The sequence below is a fragment of the Anarrhichthys ocellatus genome, unplaced genomic scaffold (assembly GCF_004355925.1).
Source record: "Anarrhichthys ocellatus isolate YVR2014 unplaced genomic scaffold, GSC_Weel_1.0 scaffold24, whole genome shotgun sequence".
Lineage (NCBI taxonomy): Eukaryota > Metazoa > Chordata > Actinopteri > Perciformes > Anarhichadidae > Anarrhichthys > Anarrhichthys ocellatus.
This window is the reverse complement of record NW_022280054.1, coordinates 10201721-10216957: the sequence shown is the minus strand read 5'-3', so window position 1 is coordinate 10216957 and position 15237 is coordinate 10201721. Positions and strand designations below refer to the sequence as shown.

Sequence of the window (15237 nt, the reverse complement as noted above, 5' to 3'; positions counted from 1 at the left end):
AGAGAGAGAGAGAGAGAGAGAGAGAGAGAGAGAGAGAGAGAGAGAGAAGAAGGCCCGCCCGAAAATGTGGTGGGAGGGCGCTGAAATGAAGTGTATGAGCGCATCGACGAGTTGGGACGCGTCTTTGGAGAGATAAGGTGGAAGAGAGGACTCAACGTAACTTCATGTTTTTATCCCTCTCCAAAAGGGGATCCACAGACTTATCAGCCGGGTGTCCAGTTATCGTTGAGTCGAAGGAAGAGTCTCAGTGGGTTAGTTGACTCCCGGTCTCTTGGTCGTCGGACAGCCTGCCGTCCATCCAATGTGCGTAAAAGGGCTCTATTTCCTCACCGTCCTGTCTGGACTCGCAGCTTCAGGTGAGACTCCGGTTAGAGTAGATAAACCGAGGAAAAATATTTTGTTTTTGTTAATATGAGTTGTTTTTTTAAACTTTGTATTGGGCGTAATACAGTCTAGTGTGATCTATCCAAGTGTATTTTTAATTCCATGTGTTTTAAAGTCAACCAATACCACGTTATTTTGAGTTCTATGTTCCCACTGTGATACAGTAGCCTCTACTTAAATACATTCTTTAAGACGATGCTAATTATATAACAAGGCTATATCTGCTTTCATCTGGGTTTTCCAAAAGTTTACATCGGCAGTGTTTTTTTTGTCCCACATCCCAAGAGTGATTTTAAGACGTAACAGGAAGGCCGTTTGGAGACGCTCCCGACAATCAAGTTTCAAAGTAAAAGGGGAAACCTTGATTGTCTGTACATTAGTGAAAGCTCCGCAGGGACCCCTAAACCTCCATCTCCGCGCGTCATTGGGAAGTGGAGAACTTGGCACAGTGGCACCGCGCGTGAAAGTTGACCACTTCTGACGACATAATGACTTTACAGTAGGCCTTTTTTTACTGGCATCAAATCCCGGTCGCATTGTTTTGGGGTTATATGCAACCTCACTCCTTTCCTGCCTATTAATGTGCATCCGTGCTTACGTTCACACAGAATGTGAAGTGGCCCACTGGAAGGCAGATAAGTCCTCCTGCTTCCCGTGCGGGGGGGGTGTCCAGGAGTCCAGGATATGACAGTTTGAATCATAACAACTCAGATACAAACAACCATCAAAACAAGAGATGTCTGATTGTTATAGCTGCTCACATCTAAATGCTGCAGGCTAATGGAACATGTTTTAATATTACGAATTAGCGCTATCAGGGGCAATTTATTCAGCAGACGCCAGGCTGCTTAACCTTGAAGTAATCTGTGTGCATCCCATTTAAGTGGATTATATTGATTGAGCATGTCCATCCGCTGCCAAAGCACCATGCAGGGTTTCACTATAATAGCAAGCTGCTTGTGTTTACAAGGAGCATGTGCCTGCAGATCAGTCACTGCATCACAGGCTGAATATACTGTGTGGACATAGAGGGATAATCAAATAACAGCGTGTGTGGGGGGGGGGGGGGGCATGTTGGTAGTCATTACAGCTCAACAGCATCGTATCTGTTATGCCGCAATCATTCCAATCACTTCCATTGCCTTTGGCCTAACTGTTGGCAAAATGGCACGACGTGATTAAACAAACCATGCAGACTCTCATCTCGTTTCCAAGAGACGTGTGTGGTGTAAAATTGCAATTACCTGCGCAAAATGGCTCTGATTTATTTCCCTGCTTCACCGATTCCTCCCCTCAGGTACGACAGATACGACATTAAAGCAGCACAACATATTTACCCATCCGCCCGCCACTCTTTTTGACATGATCAAAGACAGTTAGTGTTCATTTGCAGACTTGCGGCCTATTTTTTTAAGGAGATATGATATTGACCTAACAGAATAATCTCTCTGTGCTGCTCCAAATATATGGCTGTTATAACTGTTATGAGGCTCCATGGCAAACATTGGTGTGTGCTTTGTGTGTCTATCATTACACCTCCAAGCGGATGTCTCCCATAGAACCTCCCGTTGTTCTCTTGTTTTGAGCCGTTGAAATCTTTAAAAGGAAAAAGTGATGTTTGAACTGTAGGCAGAAGGCTTCAGTAGTCAGACTTCCCCAGCAAAATCTCAAGTTTAAAGTGAAAGAAAACGCCACATTCGATGGACAGAATTGATATCTTATTCTGTCCTGTTGTCCTGTTCTGTATTTAATACTTTTCATAATGTAATTTGACAGCAGTTTACATTAAAACATTGGTTTAAAAGCCGGGCAAAATAACAACCCAACTGTGGCCAGCTAATTAGAAAAGATTAAGATTAGACCAGATTACTCTCATTTCTCCACCGGACACAGACAAGGGGCTAAAATATACATTTTCTTTTTGAATCCGTCTTTGTATTTTTTTTTCTTTTGTCTTCTTCTAACATTTTCTTCTTTAGCCAGAAGTCTGAAATGATCACAAGGCTGACGTGTGCCAACCTGTCCTGACTTACAGGTTTAACACGGCCCCCCCCCTCCGTCAGGTTTACAGTAGACGAGCAGCCTCTTGCCCTCTTGCATCTGTTTACTGGGATGTAACGGTTATTTCTCTGCCACGGCGGCTCTAATCTCGCCAAAATAAGAGGTGAGGTCGGTATAACAAAGCATGGCTGCGGCCCTTAAATCGCTGTACTATGTTGACACACCTTGGAGGACGTCTGTCTCTTTTGTGTTGGGTTGACAGGATTGCTTTGGGGGTGTGTAGAGTTGACAAAGACACATTTGTTTGCAACAAAACACACCAATCCCCGACACGGTTGGCTTCTGTGAAGTGTTTGAGCGTAACGGCAAGGCGCTCCTTGCGTCATGTTTAAACCACAAGACTGTGCTCGGCTCCGAGTGTAAGCAGGGATTTGAAATACACTTCTCACTGAGCTGAAACATGTTTGGAGGTTCCTCCGAGGTTTGAGTATATGTACACACACACACACACACACACACACATACACACACACACGCGTCTTATGTTCATCTGAATCTGTGCAAGTGCAAATACTGCATGTTTGTGAGCATGGGTTTCTGTTTGTGCAGTCACATTCTTACACACTCCGTCAGCTGGTCACTCGCTCTCAAGTCAGTTTAGAGTTGTGGTAAACAAGTGGATCTTCCAGCTAAAGCAGCACCTCCACTGGGTTTACTGCATGTGTGGGATACTGCAACAGTTTCCACAGAATATCAGCAGCTGTTTTCATTCTCATCAGTTTGATAATAATGAAACGCAGAGCAGTCATGATGATAGAATGTGATGGGAATGGGAAGTTTCTCCCGGTCTTATTTTCCTTTTCTATGTTGAGTTCAGTATGACTTTTGGATGTATTCCTGCATGCAGCCATTGTTATATAAAAACGCTGACGCATAGAAATTTAAAGAGTAGTAGAGGCAGCTACTTATCCGGTTTTGCTTACTAATTATTTGACAATGTACTCAGCAATGTAAATGAATGAGAGTGTAAGTAGAGGAGAGAAGGGGTGGGGCTAGTGGGTGGGGCAGGTGAAGGACACTTCAATGTTCCCTCTTGAACATTGAAGCCCGGCCCATGTGAGTGCTTTTCTGGTTTCGGTGTCTCACTGGCAGTCCAGTGTCCAGCAAGTTTATGTCTTTGATTATGTACAGTAGCTACATGGGGAGGGAATACAAAGGTGTAAATTACTACAAGTGGGATGTTACTTTTAGGATTCTTTTAGCTCATAGTTTTCTAATGTTGGCCTGATTGGGAAATAAAGTGGCTCACTGATAATTTAGCGATAGGTTGTCATGAAATTTGGGGACAAACGCACAAAACAGTGTCCAAATTAATGCAGCAGAGGTCAAGATATCCTGATTTTTAGTCGGCTCCAAAGAAACTGGACGCCTACATCCTCCAAGTGGCATCTTTCATTAGATCCTCCCTGCCTGGTAAACCCACATCTTTCAAACTTCATTCCAAAGTTTGTGACACAGGCTTTCTGCCATACATTTGAAGACAATTTTGAGATGTTATCAGGGTTATTTTCTTATACTTTATAGTTAGACTTTGTAGCGGTTGATGCGGTTAAAATGCTAAAACTTACTGTAACAGCAGCACAAGCTGAGAGGAGTCACAAAGTCCGTGAACTGACTTAATCTCAGTTACACAGCGATATCCATCTAAAGTCTGCATTAGCCTACAAGCTTCCGGTCATTCTCCTAGACCAAGAAGTCAAACCCTTAACACTGTGTCCACACAGGAGGCGGGAGCAGCATGTCAGCAGAGCAGCAGCTTCAGGGCTGTCTGTCTGTGTCCACACAGGATGCGTTCAGGCACGGTATAGAGTGTGGGTCACCCAGCTTTTGACGGCGCTCAGAATCCAACACGCTAATATACGAGTGTCAAAAAGAAGAAGACCTGAAGAGTAACAATATGCTTCTGAGTTTACATGCATGTAGTGAAATGAAGGCCTGTTTAGACAGCGGACTCACATGAGACTAAAATCAACCCGACTTGCAGTTACTAACAGATAATGTTTAAATGCTTATTAGTTCAACTTTTCATCTGTCAGACGAAAATTGTATCTTCAGAGCCACAGATGATATTATTCAATTATTTTACAGACTGAGTAGTATTTTTCTTTGACAAGTAAACTGATCTGTATTGGTGAGATATTTGCGGCCCTTTAAGGCGTAAAGCACAGAGCAGAGGCTTGTAACCTGTACCTCCTCCACAGTGTGCTTTCTGATCTCTGTATACAGTAGATTGTCATTTGCTTACTTATTCATCTGCTCAAGAGCAGAGGTGGAAGTCACAGTGGGACTGGATCCAGTCTGACTCACACCGCTGCAGGACACTGAACATACTAGCTTCGTAGTAAATATGTGAAGTCCTTCGAGGGTTCGACCGTCCTTCCAGAACAGAACCCTGTGGTTGTGTTGTGTCGGAACGTACGCGTCGGACCCCCCCCTCAGGAGTTTGTAATCCCGGGGTGAAGTTGTTGAGTCAGCTGCGAGGTGGGAGTGGAAGAGGTTTGATGGATTAAACTCTTATCCTCACTCACCCACTACACGCTTCCTCTGGCTGCCGCCTGATGAATTACAATTGGCCTAGAGGAAGTAGGAGGGGGGATATAGAGAGAGAGGAAGAAAGAAAAAGAGATTGATGCTTGGTCTGTGTTTGGACCGACCTTCAGTGTTTCCAAACACATTTTTATCATTTTCTAAAGTGTGGTTGATACGTCTATAGGGTTAAATGAGGATAAAGAACAGTAAATGCATTTTCAGAATTGCAATTTGTGACATTTTTCATACGAGGAAATGTCTGTTTTTTTGTCGATATGAAAAAAAAGAGTGATTTCCCATAAATCCCTTTAATAACAGCTTTTAGATTTGCTGTTCCAAACACCCGGTGTCTGGTCCATCTCTCTGGTAGTGATACATTTGGAGTATTATGAGCAAGGATAGTCACCACGGATGAAAGAAAACAGCTCCGCCTGCAGAAAGTCAAACTCAACAGAACATGTGTGAGAGCTGAGCACCAAAACATTTAAATTTAGTGTTGAGAGAAGAGAGAGTGAGGTCGTAAACCTACTTATGTTCCAGAATGTGCCTGTTGATCATACATTACATTGCCACAAGTATGTGGCTGCCTGAGTATTACACCTATATGTGAGAGTTGCTCGTGTCATTCCAAAAAGCGCCTGGCTGGCTGTCTGTGTTGGATGGGGTTGAGGTCCGGTCTCTGAACAGGCCAGTCAGGTTCTTCTTGGTGAAACCATTTCTTTGTGAAACTGTTTTTGTTCACTAATTCATCACCAAGGTGAAACAGGAAAAGACTATCCCCAAACTGTTGACACACTATTGTGCAAATATCGTGCTATGCTGTGGCCTAAATATTTCCTTTGAGTGGAATTAAGGAGCCCAAAACCATGAAAACAAACCCCAGAGCAAAAGCACAAAAATGCATACCTTTGGCCATACGTTGTATTTGCTTGTCTTGGCTCAACTGCATGTTTATGGCTGAGTGGAATGAACGGAAACCTGCACAGAGAAAATGTACAGCACGGTATGTTACACACAATGTTGCGTCCATCTTAGGGGTTCCCTCCCATTACAACACTCAACACTTATACACTCTCCCTCAACTCTGTGCCCTCCTCCTCTGGGAGCACACTGTTACCTGAACCTGCTGTTCCCAGCCCTCAGTCCGGCCTTGCATGAAAGACGGGCCTTGTTAATGAAAAAAAACTAAAACTAACCTGGGCTTGTGAAACCTCTCACAAAGGAGAGAAGAGGCTCTTTGTAACCCGCTGAGCTCTTTGTGTGGTTGGTCCTGTCCTAAGTGTTTCCTCCAAAACCATTGCAACGGAGAATCTGGTTTCCTCCGGTGGTCCCTTTGTTTCTGAGCCATAATGAAGAGAGGAAAGGCACAAACACACCATCTGGGACGTAATGTAATGAAACCAATTTCCTGATTCAGAGAGCCTTGCCAGCTGCTTGATTTCTCCTGCAGGGTTTCCTCCCTCTCTCTTGAAGTGCAAGAAGACTTAACATCCTCTTGGCCAAAGGAAAGATCAGGTCAAGTGTATACTGTAAAGGAAACACCTCTCAAACACCGATTGGATATCACGATAATGTTCAATCAATCAATGGATATTGAACTATGTTTGACTAACAAAAGCTCTGTTCCCTCTGCTTTCCCTTTGCAGTTTATGAATCTGCATATACGCAGATTAAGACGACACAAAAGCACCGACAAAGATTTGGATTGCGCAATAAGGCACGCGTGGTTTGTTCATTCTGTGGATTGTTTTCAAGACATTCAAAGACAGAATATTTAGAATGCCAGAGAATGTTTGCCGAGCAGTTATGACAAGAGTTCAATATACCGAGCATGCCTCTCTGCAGTGTGAAACACTCCCAGACTGGCCTGAGAAAATGCAAAGGTGTTAAAAAAGTTAAGAATAATTATATCTGATGAGATAAGTCTGTTTGTCTATTAATAATTAGCAGAATATCTCTAAAAAGTTGAGAGAAGTGTTGGTTAAAGACAGGTCACGATACAAGGAAGAAGTGATTCTTTTTTTGCTGCAGAACATACATCTAAAGATTTTTTCCAAAGCCCAAAACTCAGAGCAAAAGTGTAAGAAATGGATTAAACAGTGTGTGTATCTGCTCTAACCATAATATGCTAGTGTTAGCATGCTATCTACCGTAGCCTACTACATACAGATGTAACTGTGCGCCACTTCTAAGACCAAGGAGCATTCAATTAACTAATTTGTGGGGCTACAGTTTATCCCCCGTTCACAATACCAACATCTACTGTTTAGCGTTTACTCGGAAGTTGATCCTGGATGCTGTTGAAGTTAGCATCTCTGTCCTGCTTTTGTTGGATATGGAGAAGTTAAAGGCCTACTCCAACAACCCGAACCACACTCATGACCTGAGATAGCGATATGTTCTCTGAACACATTGGTTAGTCCTCATCTTGATGCCTTTACTCTTGTAAAAATACGTGCTGTTTGAAAAAACATAGATCCAAATCTCCAAGTAGACTTTAAGCATTTACCTTATCATACTTCTAACTAGCTCTACACTGCAAAACAAGAACATTTCTGTCGTGCCATGTCTTCTACTTGGATCATCATATGACTTTTTACTTTACACAACAGTTAGGATTAGTACACCGCCTCACCAGCTATAGCAGAATGACAATGTCTTCTGCCAACACTTTCTTCTGCACTCACTGACACAGTGCATGCATAGCATGCAGCCTACTATATCTGGCAACGTGAGGCTGAGACAAAGTGAGGCACGGTAGAGTTTTATGCAGCTGTAAACCTGCCCACACTCTCTGACATTGGGTGAAACAATATACGGGCAGGTCAAACATTACTTGATATTTGTCGTGCCTCTCTGGAAGGCTTTTATACAATCTTGGGATGGCTGCCAAGAGAAACAAAACTAATCATACTTGAGTGGGCTTGGTTTGATTATTTTACAGTAGATGAAAGTCTTTGCCCTCTTTCGACGGGCCGGTGGACCAGTGCAGATTGTACCACCACGTAGCCTGGTGTTGACGCGTAGAATCAAGTGCATTAAAGGTTCAGCAAGTTCGCTTTATTGTGATATATTGGACATATTGACAGATATTATGGACTATTGCCAACACCGTTACATCTAATGAGAATGTGTGTGTGTGGACTTGTGCCAATGGTGAGCACCCCTGAGAGATGCCAAACCCGACACACACGCGACACACACAAGCTGAACAATAGAAGACAATTTTTGACAGCTATTCCAGTTATTCCTAATGCTATACTGTTCCTGCACACACAAACACACTTTATCCAGAAGTTATTGTTAGATAAGAAGCTGACCTGAGGTGAAATCCCCATGTGCGAAAGTCTTTCATTGTAGCTTTAATGGCTTTAAATTCAAGCAATCAGGTAGCAAATTGTCAGCACACTTCACTCAAAGGCTCTAATTTTGTCTTTTTAATTATTAGAGTAGAGAGTAATTGATCTTCTTCAAATGTTTTCACAGCATTTAATAACTTTAATGAGGGGAATATGGAGTAGAGACAAAGTCTGAAAGAGAGGAGGCTTTTTTTTACGCTTTATAATGATCTGAACTTTCTTTTTTTCTTCTAGCTCTGACTCAGCAGCACCTTTGCGTCAACTCGACAGACCTCAGCATTAGAATTAATATATTTGTCTGCACTCTTGCCCTTCCCTCCTCTGTAGGGTACATAGCTCCATCTTAATAAGCCATGAAAGCTCTCTCTCTCTCTGTCTCTGGATGCTGGGTGTGGTCAGCGCTATAGCCAGTCAGGTCGTTCAGACATAAACAAGTGGCACACCGACATGCTGCAGTTGACTAAAATGGACAGACAGACAAACAAACACTATTATCTGATCTCTGTCTCACAGACTGCAATTATGTAGAAACATACATTTTTCCATCATTTTGTTATCCTCTTGCTCCATACATCACTCATTTCCTCATCTGCTCAATCATGCTGCTCCTGCTCCTTCATCACTTAAGCTCAGTCTCTCACTCTTTCAGCATGTTTATCTCTCTCGTCTCTTTCTCTAAATGAGTAAAATTCTGCACTTCGCTCGATGACATGCATCCTCCTCAGCAATTAGTGCCTGCTAATGACCGATTAAATAGTGATCATGTACTTTTAGCTGCAGGGAAAAATGAGTAATATAATTGAGGCCCTAACTGTTCTGTCATTCTGCTAATATCCATTATGCCTTCAAAAAGGCCTGATTAACCTTAATTCTTAATCAGCTCAGCTTGCGTCAAAGGACGGCGTAGTTGGAAGCGTTTTATCTTTTTGTTGCTGAAAGGAGATTAGCAATGCTTTAGCAATGAATTCATACATAGATTGGTTAAGGGAAGACATTTGGAAAGGAGGTGTTATGGCCTGGAGAACCTGCTTTCTTTCCTGATATATGAAGCACCATGGATCATTTCAGTATCAGCATCCAATTTGGTAGAGGAGCATAGGCATTCCACTATTTTGCTAATCTTCCGTGTGCACGTATACTCGCTGAACTAAGGATATAAAAATAGAGGGGTTTGACTGTATACTGATTTGATGACTAATGAATGTTATGACAGAGACTTACACCATTCTCTCCTATTTATAAACCAGACAGAGAGCCTATGCTAGCAGCTCCGAGGCTGTTCTACAGCGGCACATTGGGCTAAATGCTAATGTCACCATGCTAACATGATGACAATGACAATGTCATCATGTTGATATTTTGCAGGTATAGGCCTCATATTTACCATGTGCTTTGTCTTAATTTAGCTCGTTAGCATTCTAACATTTGCTAATAAGCACTAAACACTAGTAAATGATGGGATTAATTTAGCAGGGCAATTGGTCATAAACCAAAGTGTTAGATGGATTAAAATGTTGACCTGATGATGTCGCTAGATTAAAAGTTTATGGATCACCAAAGTGGTTTCCATTAATCTTGAGGGAAACATGGATGCCTGAACCACATTTTGCGTCCATCTAGCCAATAGTAGTTGAGACATGGATGAAAAGTCAGGGGATTACCTAAATCGGTAGGGTTGATTTTCTGGGGGAATGTCTGTAAAAAAAATCCTGCAAATATATCCAACGGTTGTTGAGATCTTTCAGTCTGGACCAAAGTATCGACAGACATTGCCACCCTAACCCATAATACTAGCATTGCTATAAAGAGAAACCACGTATTCCTAGTTTGAAATGAGGGACTTTTTGTTTACAGAAGTCGTCGTCATTTTCCTGAGACATGCAGTTGACAACACTCATCCATACACACACGCAGGGAGTTATTACTGTCTGTACTGATGCAGCCAACACTGATGTTATCTGCCTAATGAATATCCTAAACACAGGCAGTTTAATCCACTAACTTCAGGGTTTTCCGTATACTCAGGTAGAGGAGGAAATGAGATAAAGGTTGCAGAGGAGGCTTGTTCCCTGAGGAGTCCATCCATTAAAGCATTATTCTGTTGTGTAAAAAGTGTTATTTATTGATGCAAGTTGAAGTAGGCCTACCTTCCTTATTTTCAAGATTGTGATGCAGAAAAACAAAAACAAAACAAGCAAAAACTACATTCCAATGACAAGTGTGTTTTCATTCGGTAAAAATACAATTTTACGTCTGAAAAAGGGAACTGACGATTTGCAAAGATGGGCATCTCTTGCAGTGTGTACTCTGCCTGTATTGCTCACTCCTCCCAGGTTTCATCGGGCTCATTTAAAACACATTAGGCTGTTAGAGCGCTGTCAGGCCCCAGTGATGAGAGAGAAGCCTGTCTAATTTTAATGCTACTTGGGGGAAGTCTGGTTGCCCCAGTCTCTCATCTCAGCCCACAGGAAACTCTCTCCAGCCTGATAAGGAACAGAGCACGCCGCCCAAGAAACCAAGCCCCCGCTGACATTTTCCCAGCTAGCTCCTGCCTTATTGCTCCCTGTGATTATAGTGCAGGGGTAACAATATAGTACAATTTGCCCTCCTTGGACTTTTCTTATTTCTATACTTTTGAGCCTTATGCCAGTCGAAATAGGGCAAACCTACCTCAAGTCCCTTAACCCACATTTTAAATAGTGGAATAAAGCTTTATCCATCTTTTTAGGGTTTAAAATGTAATATATATATAAGTTGTAGTAAGAACTGTGAAATAGCTGCAAGTATTGAGCAACCTTTTTTTAAGTAATTGACAGCTAGAGGTTACATCTCATCCATTTACATCAGACTACAGTATAAACCTGATGTTAGTCAATTGCATCAACAAAATCAAATAATCTCATATCTTATTTATGATGAAGTTCTCTCTAGGGTGCCCTTCCAGAAGAGAAAACATGATACAGTGCACTAGGGTGCCCTTCCAGTAGATACAAATGAGAAAGTGCCCTCCCAGTTGAGGGAACATGATAAAGTTCCCTCTTGGATGCCCCTGCGGTAGACACAACTTGATGAAGTGCCCTCTAAGGTGCCCTTCCAGAGGAGAAAACATGATGGTCTGTCTTGGATGTTCCTATGGTAGATAAAACATGATTAGGTGCCCCTTCTAGTGGAGAAAACATGATGAAATGCATTCTTGGATGCCCCATACCAGTTGAATGTTCCTTCTAGTGTACCCTTCACCTGGAGAAATGAGATGCAGTGCACAAATGGGTGCCTTTAAATTGTGATGCAGTGCCATATAGGCTGCCCTACATGCTAGAAAACTTTATGCGCGCTGGTGCCCCACCACATGCAGCTAGTGCCCTTGATATTTTATGTCCCTCAGACAGCCAGAGTCCGCCACTGGGGACTTGATCGGCTTGTTCGTGATGTGACTTTTACCTGTCGCCAGACAGAAACTCAGCTTTAAGGCTGACTCTGTCTGAGAGAGTGCATGCATGTGTGTGTGTGTGTGTGTGCGTGTGTGTGTGTAAGTGCTCACCCCATTCTGGGGAGCTCCATCCATCATTATGTGGAAGAGCCAAATTGTTGCCAATATCCCTCTTTGCTCTTCCAGTCCATCCATTTTCCATCTAATAGGTCTACCACGTAGCCTACTGTAAAGATTGATATAGTCCACATCCATATAATCTACACCAGACACTCAATTTCAGCCCAGTCTCAACTGCAGTAGTGCAGCTAAAGTGACTATTCTTCACCAAATGTCACAAATGTGTTCTGCTCATCTGAAATCTGTTTGGACTTTCAGGATGCGATGAATCAGATGTTTGAAAGGAAAATCTAATCTCGTACTTTCAGCATTTGGACCAATCTGCGGGATTTCACGATATATTGTATGTATCTAATACAGATATAGTGACAACTTAGAGTTGGTGATTTTTCTTGCAGCAGCACTGCGTAGGCAGAGGCCGGGTCACTGAGTGCATTGTATGTACTCGCTAGGCAGGAATTCACTGATGAGGTTGAATTCATAGCGCGTCTGTTGCGTTTTGTGGTTCTTTCACAAACCATTTATCTACGTATTGATTTTTGCTCAGTATGCCCTTCGTTCCGCTTCTGGGTAAACTCTGCTGCTGTGCCATATGTTTGTATCTGGCAGGCGTGCTGCAGGTCAGCGGGATGCGTGTATACACCAACGGGGACATGGAGGCCGTCAACGGGACGGATGTTCGTCTGAAATGCACATTCCAGAGCTCCGCTGCCATCAACCCCAACACCATCGTCATCTCCTGGAGCTTCAGACCCCTCAAACCAGGCCGAGAAGAGTCGGTGAGTGTGTGTGTGTGTGTGTGTGTGTGAACAAACCTTAAACCTCCCTCATTGTGTCTGGGAGCATCCACCCCCTCAGCCAACTGAGAGAGGACTTGGTGAGTCATCCGGCTCCCTACAGTGCATCCAAGCCAGCCTATGTGTGTCTGTGTGTGTGTGAGCATATTGAGAAGATGCAGCAGGTCTGGTTTTATTTATTGTCTTTATTTCTCTGTGAGTTTAAAATACCTTCCTTCTTTCAGACTCAGTTTGGTATTTACATCCGTTACAATCTATCCAAATCAAAGCCATTGTTGCTCTGACTAAATCTACCCATCAATTTCCACCTTTAGGTGTTCTACTACCATCAGCGGGCATATCCTCCGTTAGAGGGCATTTTCAGGAAGCGTGTCAGTTGGGACGGCGACGTCATGGGCCGTGATGCCTCCATCGTACTTCAGCAGGTCAAGTTCACCTACAACGGCACTTACATCTGCCAGGTCAAGAACCCGCCGGATGCCCACGGCACGGTTGGAGAGATTCGACTCCGTGTCGTCGCCACAGGTCGGCACTCTGATTTTCAGACACATATTTCTTTACATATACCAAGGATATATTTGTATTTGATCTGTGTCTGAAAACATCCAATCAACTTTTGCTGAAAGCAAAAAAAGGGAGGACAGCACAGGATAATTAAGCAAAGGAAAATAATATTTTATTTCAGAGAAACTGCTGATTTGACCACGCATGTTTGTACAGAAATGCAGTATTTCAGTGAAAACCACAAATGTAAGACAGTGTATTAGGGAAGGGGTAATATTCCAGGAAAAAACTCTCTTTTTTTCTGTGTTCTTCTATGAACACAGTAAATACTAATATTGTGGAAGTTACAGGAAAGTAGTATAACAACCGAGTCCACATTTCTGCTCTACATCTTGGGGCCGGACCCAGACATGCTTTAAAAGTGATCAGTACAATCTTAAAATCAATTCTAAAACGAACAGGGAGCCAATGGAGAGAAGCCAGGATGGGGCGATGTGATGTAGTCTGTTAGGACCAATGAGAAGCCGAGCTGCTGCATTCTGATTGCTGCATAGATAACAGCTTCCTGCAGACACACAAGTACAAATGCACAATGCCTCTGAGGAGTTGTTGGTGTTGTTGCTATATCAAGCAAGCATGCTCAGTCTGCATTCTCTGTGTTTCCTTCTCACCCCACAGCCTCTTTCTCCGAACTTCTCCTCCTGGCGCTGGCCGTCGGGGGCGGCATCGCCGCTGTGGTCATCCTCCTCATCATCATTATGTCCTGCAGGCGGTGCAAGAAGAGGAGACAGAGACAGCATGAAGGGAACGAGGAGGCTCCCCGCAAAGAGAGAAAAGACCCCACTGTGTGGTAAGACCAAGAGAAAGACAGAATGGGGTGGAAGAAGGGGACAGAGAGAGGAACCGAAGAATTTCACACTTCCTCTCTCGCTCTTTGTTCAACTGTGGGGATCGGGGCATGTGGCGCTCCTTCTTGGGGTCTGGGGCTCTTTTCCTTCTGGACGTTTCACCTCCACCTTCCACTCCAACCGCAGTCTTTGGATCCCAAACCTGGACCATAGATGATGGGCAGCTGTCACTAACCAGATATAAATTAAGAAAGTGCCTTTGTATAGGATGCTAGATACAGAACTTAAGCCAGACTGTTGTGTAGCTTTTATGATGTCACCACGTGCCTTTCACTTCTAGAGAGAAACAACTATATTATCAGTTCATCTTTGCCGGTTCAGCTAAATGGGCTTCAAAAACACATTTCCTGTTTAGAGTAAATGTTTTGATGATGTAGAGGTCGAACAATGGTATATTCCTGCTGTTTATTTCCTTTCTAATACATTTCGAACCCCAACAATGCAGTACAAGCCGCATGTTTGATATATTGTTTCAACAAACAGTAGAAACTGTGGAACAATGAATGAGCAGCTTCCTAGCTTCTATTGAAATTTTGTTTTAATTACCAGATGATACATGATGAAACCCCATGCATATCTGTGATCTGTATCTATCAACCCTCATTTCAAAAGTTGTATATCAGCTGTCTGTTCCACTTTACTGTGGTGCTATCAAATAATCAAAACCTGATTTAGAGCACTTGTTGGAAACAGATATTTCACACAGTACTTTTGTAAAAAACAAAGAAAAAAAAACCCAACTTACTAGCACACAGTTAAATGAGATATCAATTCTAAATGTCATTGACAAAGTAACACATCTTTTTAACAAGTAGCCTCTCTGGTGACCAATTGTCTGTTTATAACAATGAGCTGTTTTGTCAAAAAAACATCTTTTTTTTTCTGGGCACGTGGGACTTCTTTGTTTCAATCTTGGGTTTTCAGATCTCTCTGTATCTCTCTGCTCCATAACTGGTTACTGTCACAACTGTGCTGCGATACTGTAACTCACTTTATTCATCAGACTAAGCACCTCAAGGAAAAGTTGAGAACTTTGCTGTCATCTTGGTCTTGATCAGATTTGTTCAAACTTCAAACCCACTCACTGAAAAACTTGGCGAAGGAAGGAAATATTTGTCACCCAATCAGATGGCGATGTGTAAACA

General features: G+C 42.8%; 1 protein-coding gene across 1 annotated transcript; it reads left to right on the top strand.

Moving 5' to 3' along the window:
- The first annotated feature begins 123 nt into the window (after positions 1-123).
- LOC116390938 (myelin protein zero-like protein 2) lies at positions 124-14561 on the top strand. The gene is made up of 4 exons (XM_031861092.1): positions 124-356; positions 12493-12662; positions 12995-13205; positions 13863-14561. Exons 1-4 carry the CDS (start codon positions 302-304, stop codon positions 14036-14038), a joined length of 612 nt encoding a protein of 203 aa, XP_031716952.1. The 5' UTR covers positions 124-301; the 3' UTR covers positions 14039-14561.
- Positions 14562-15237: the final 676 nt, after the last annotated feature.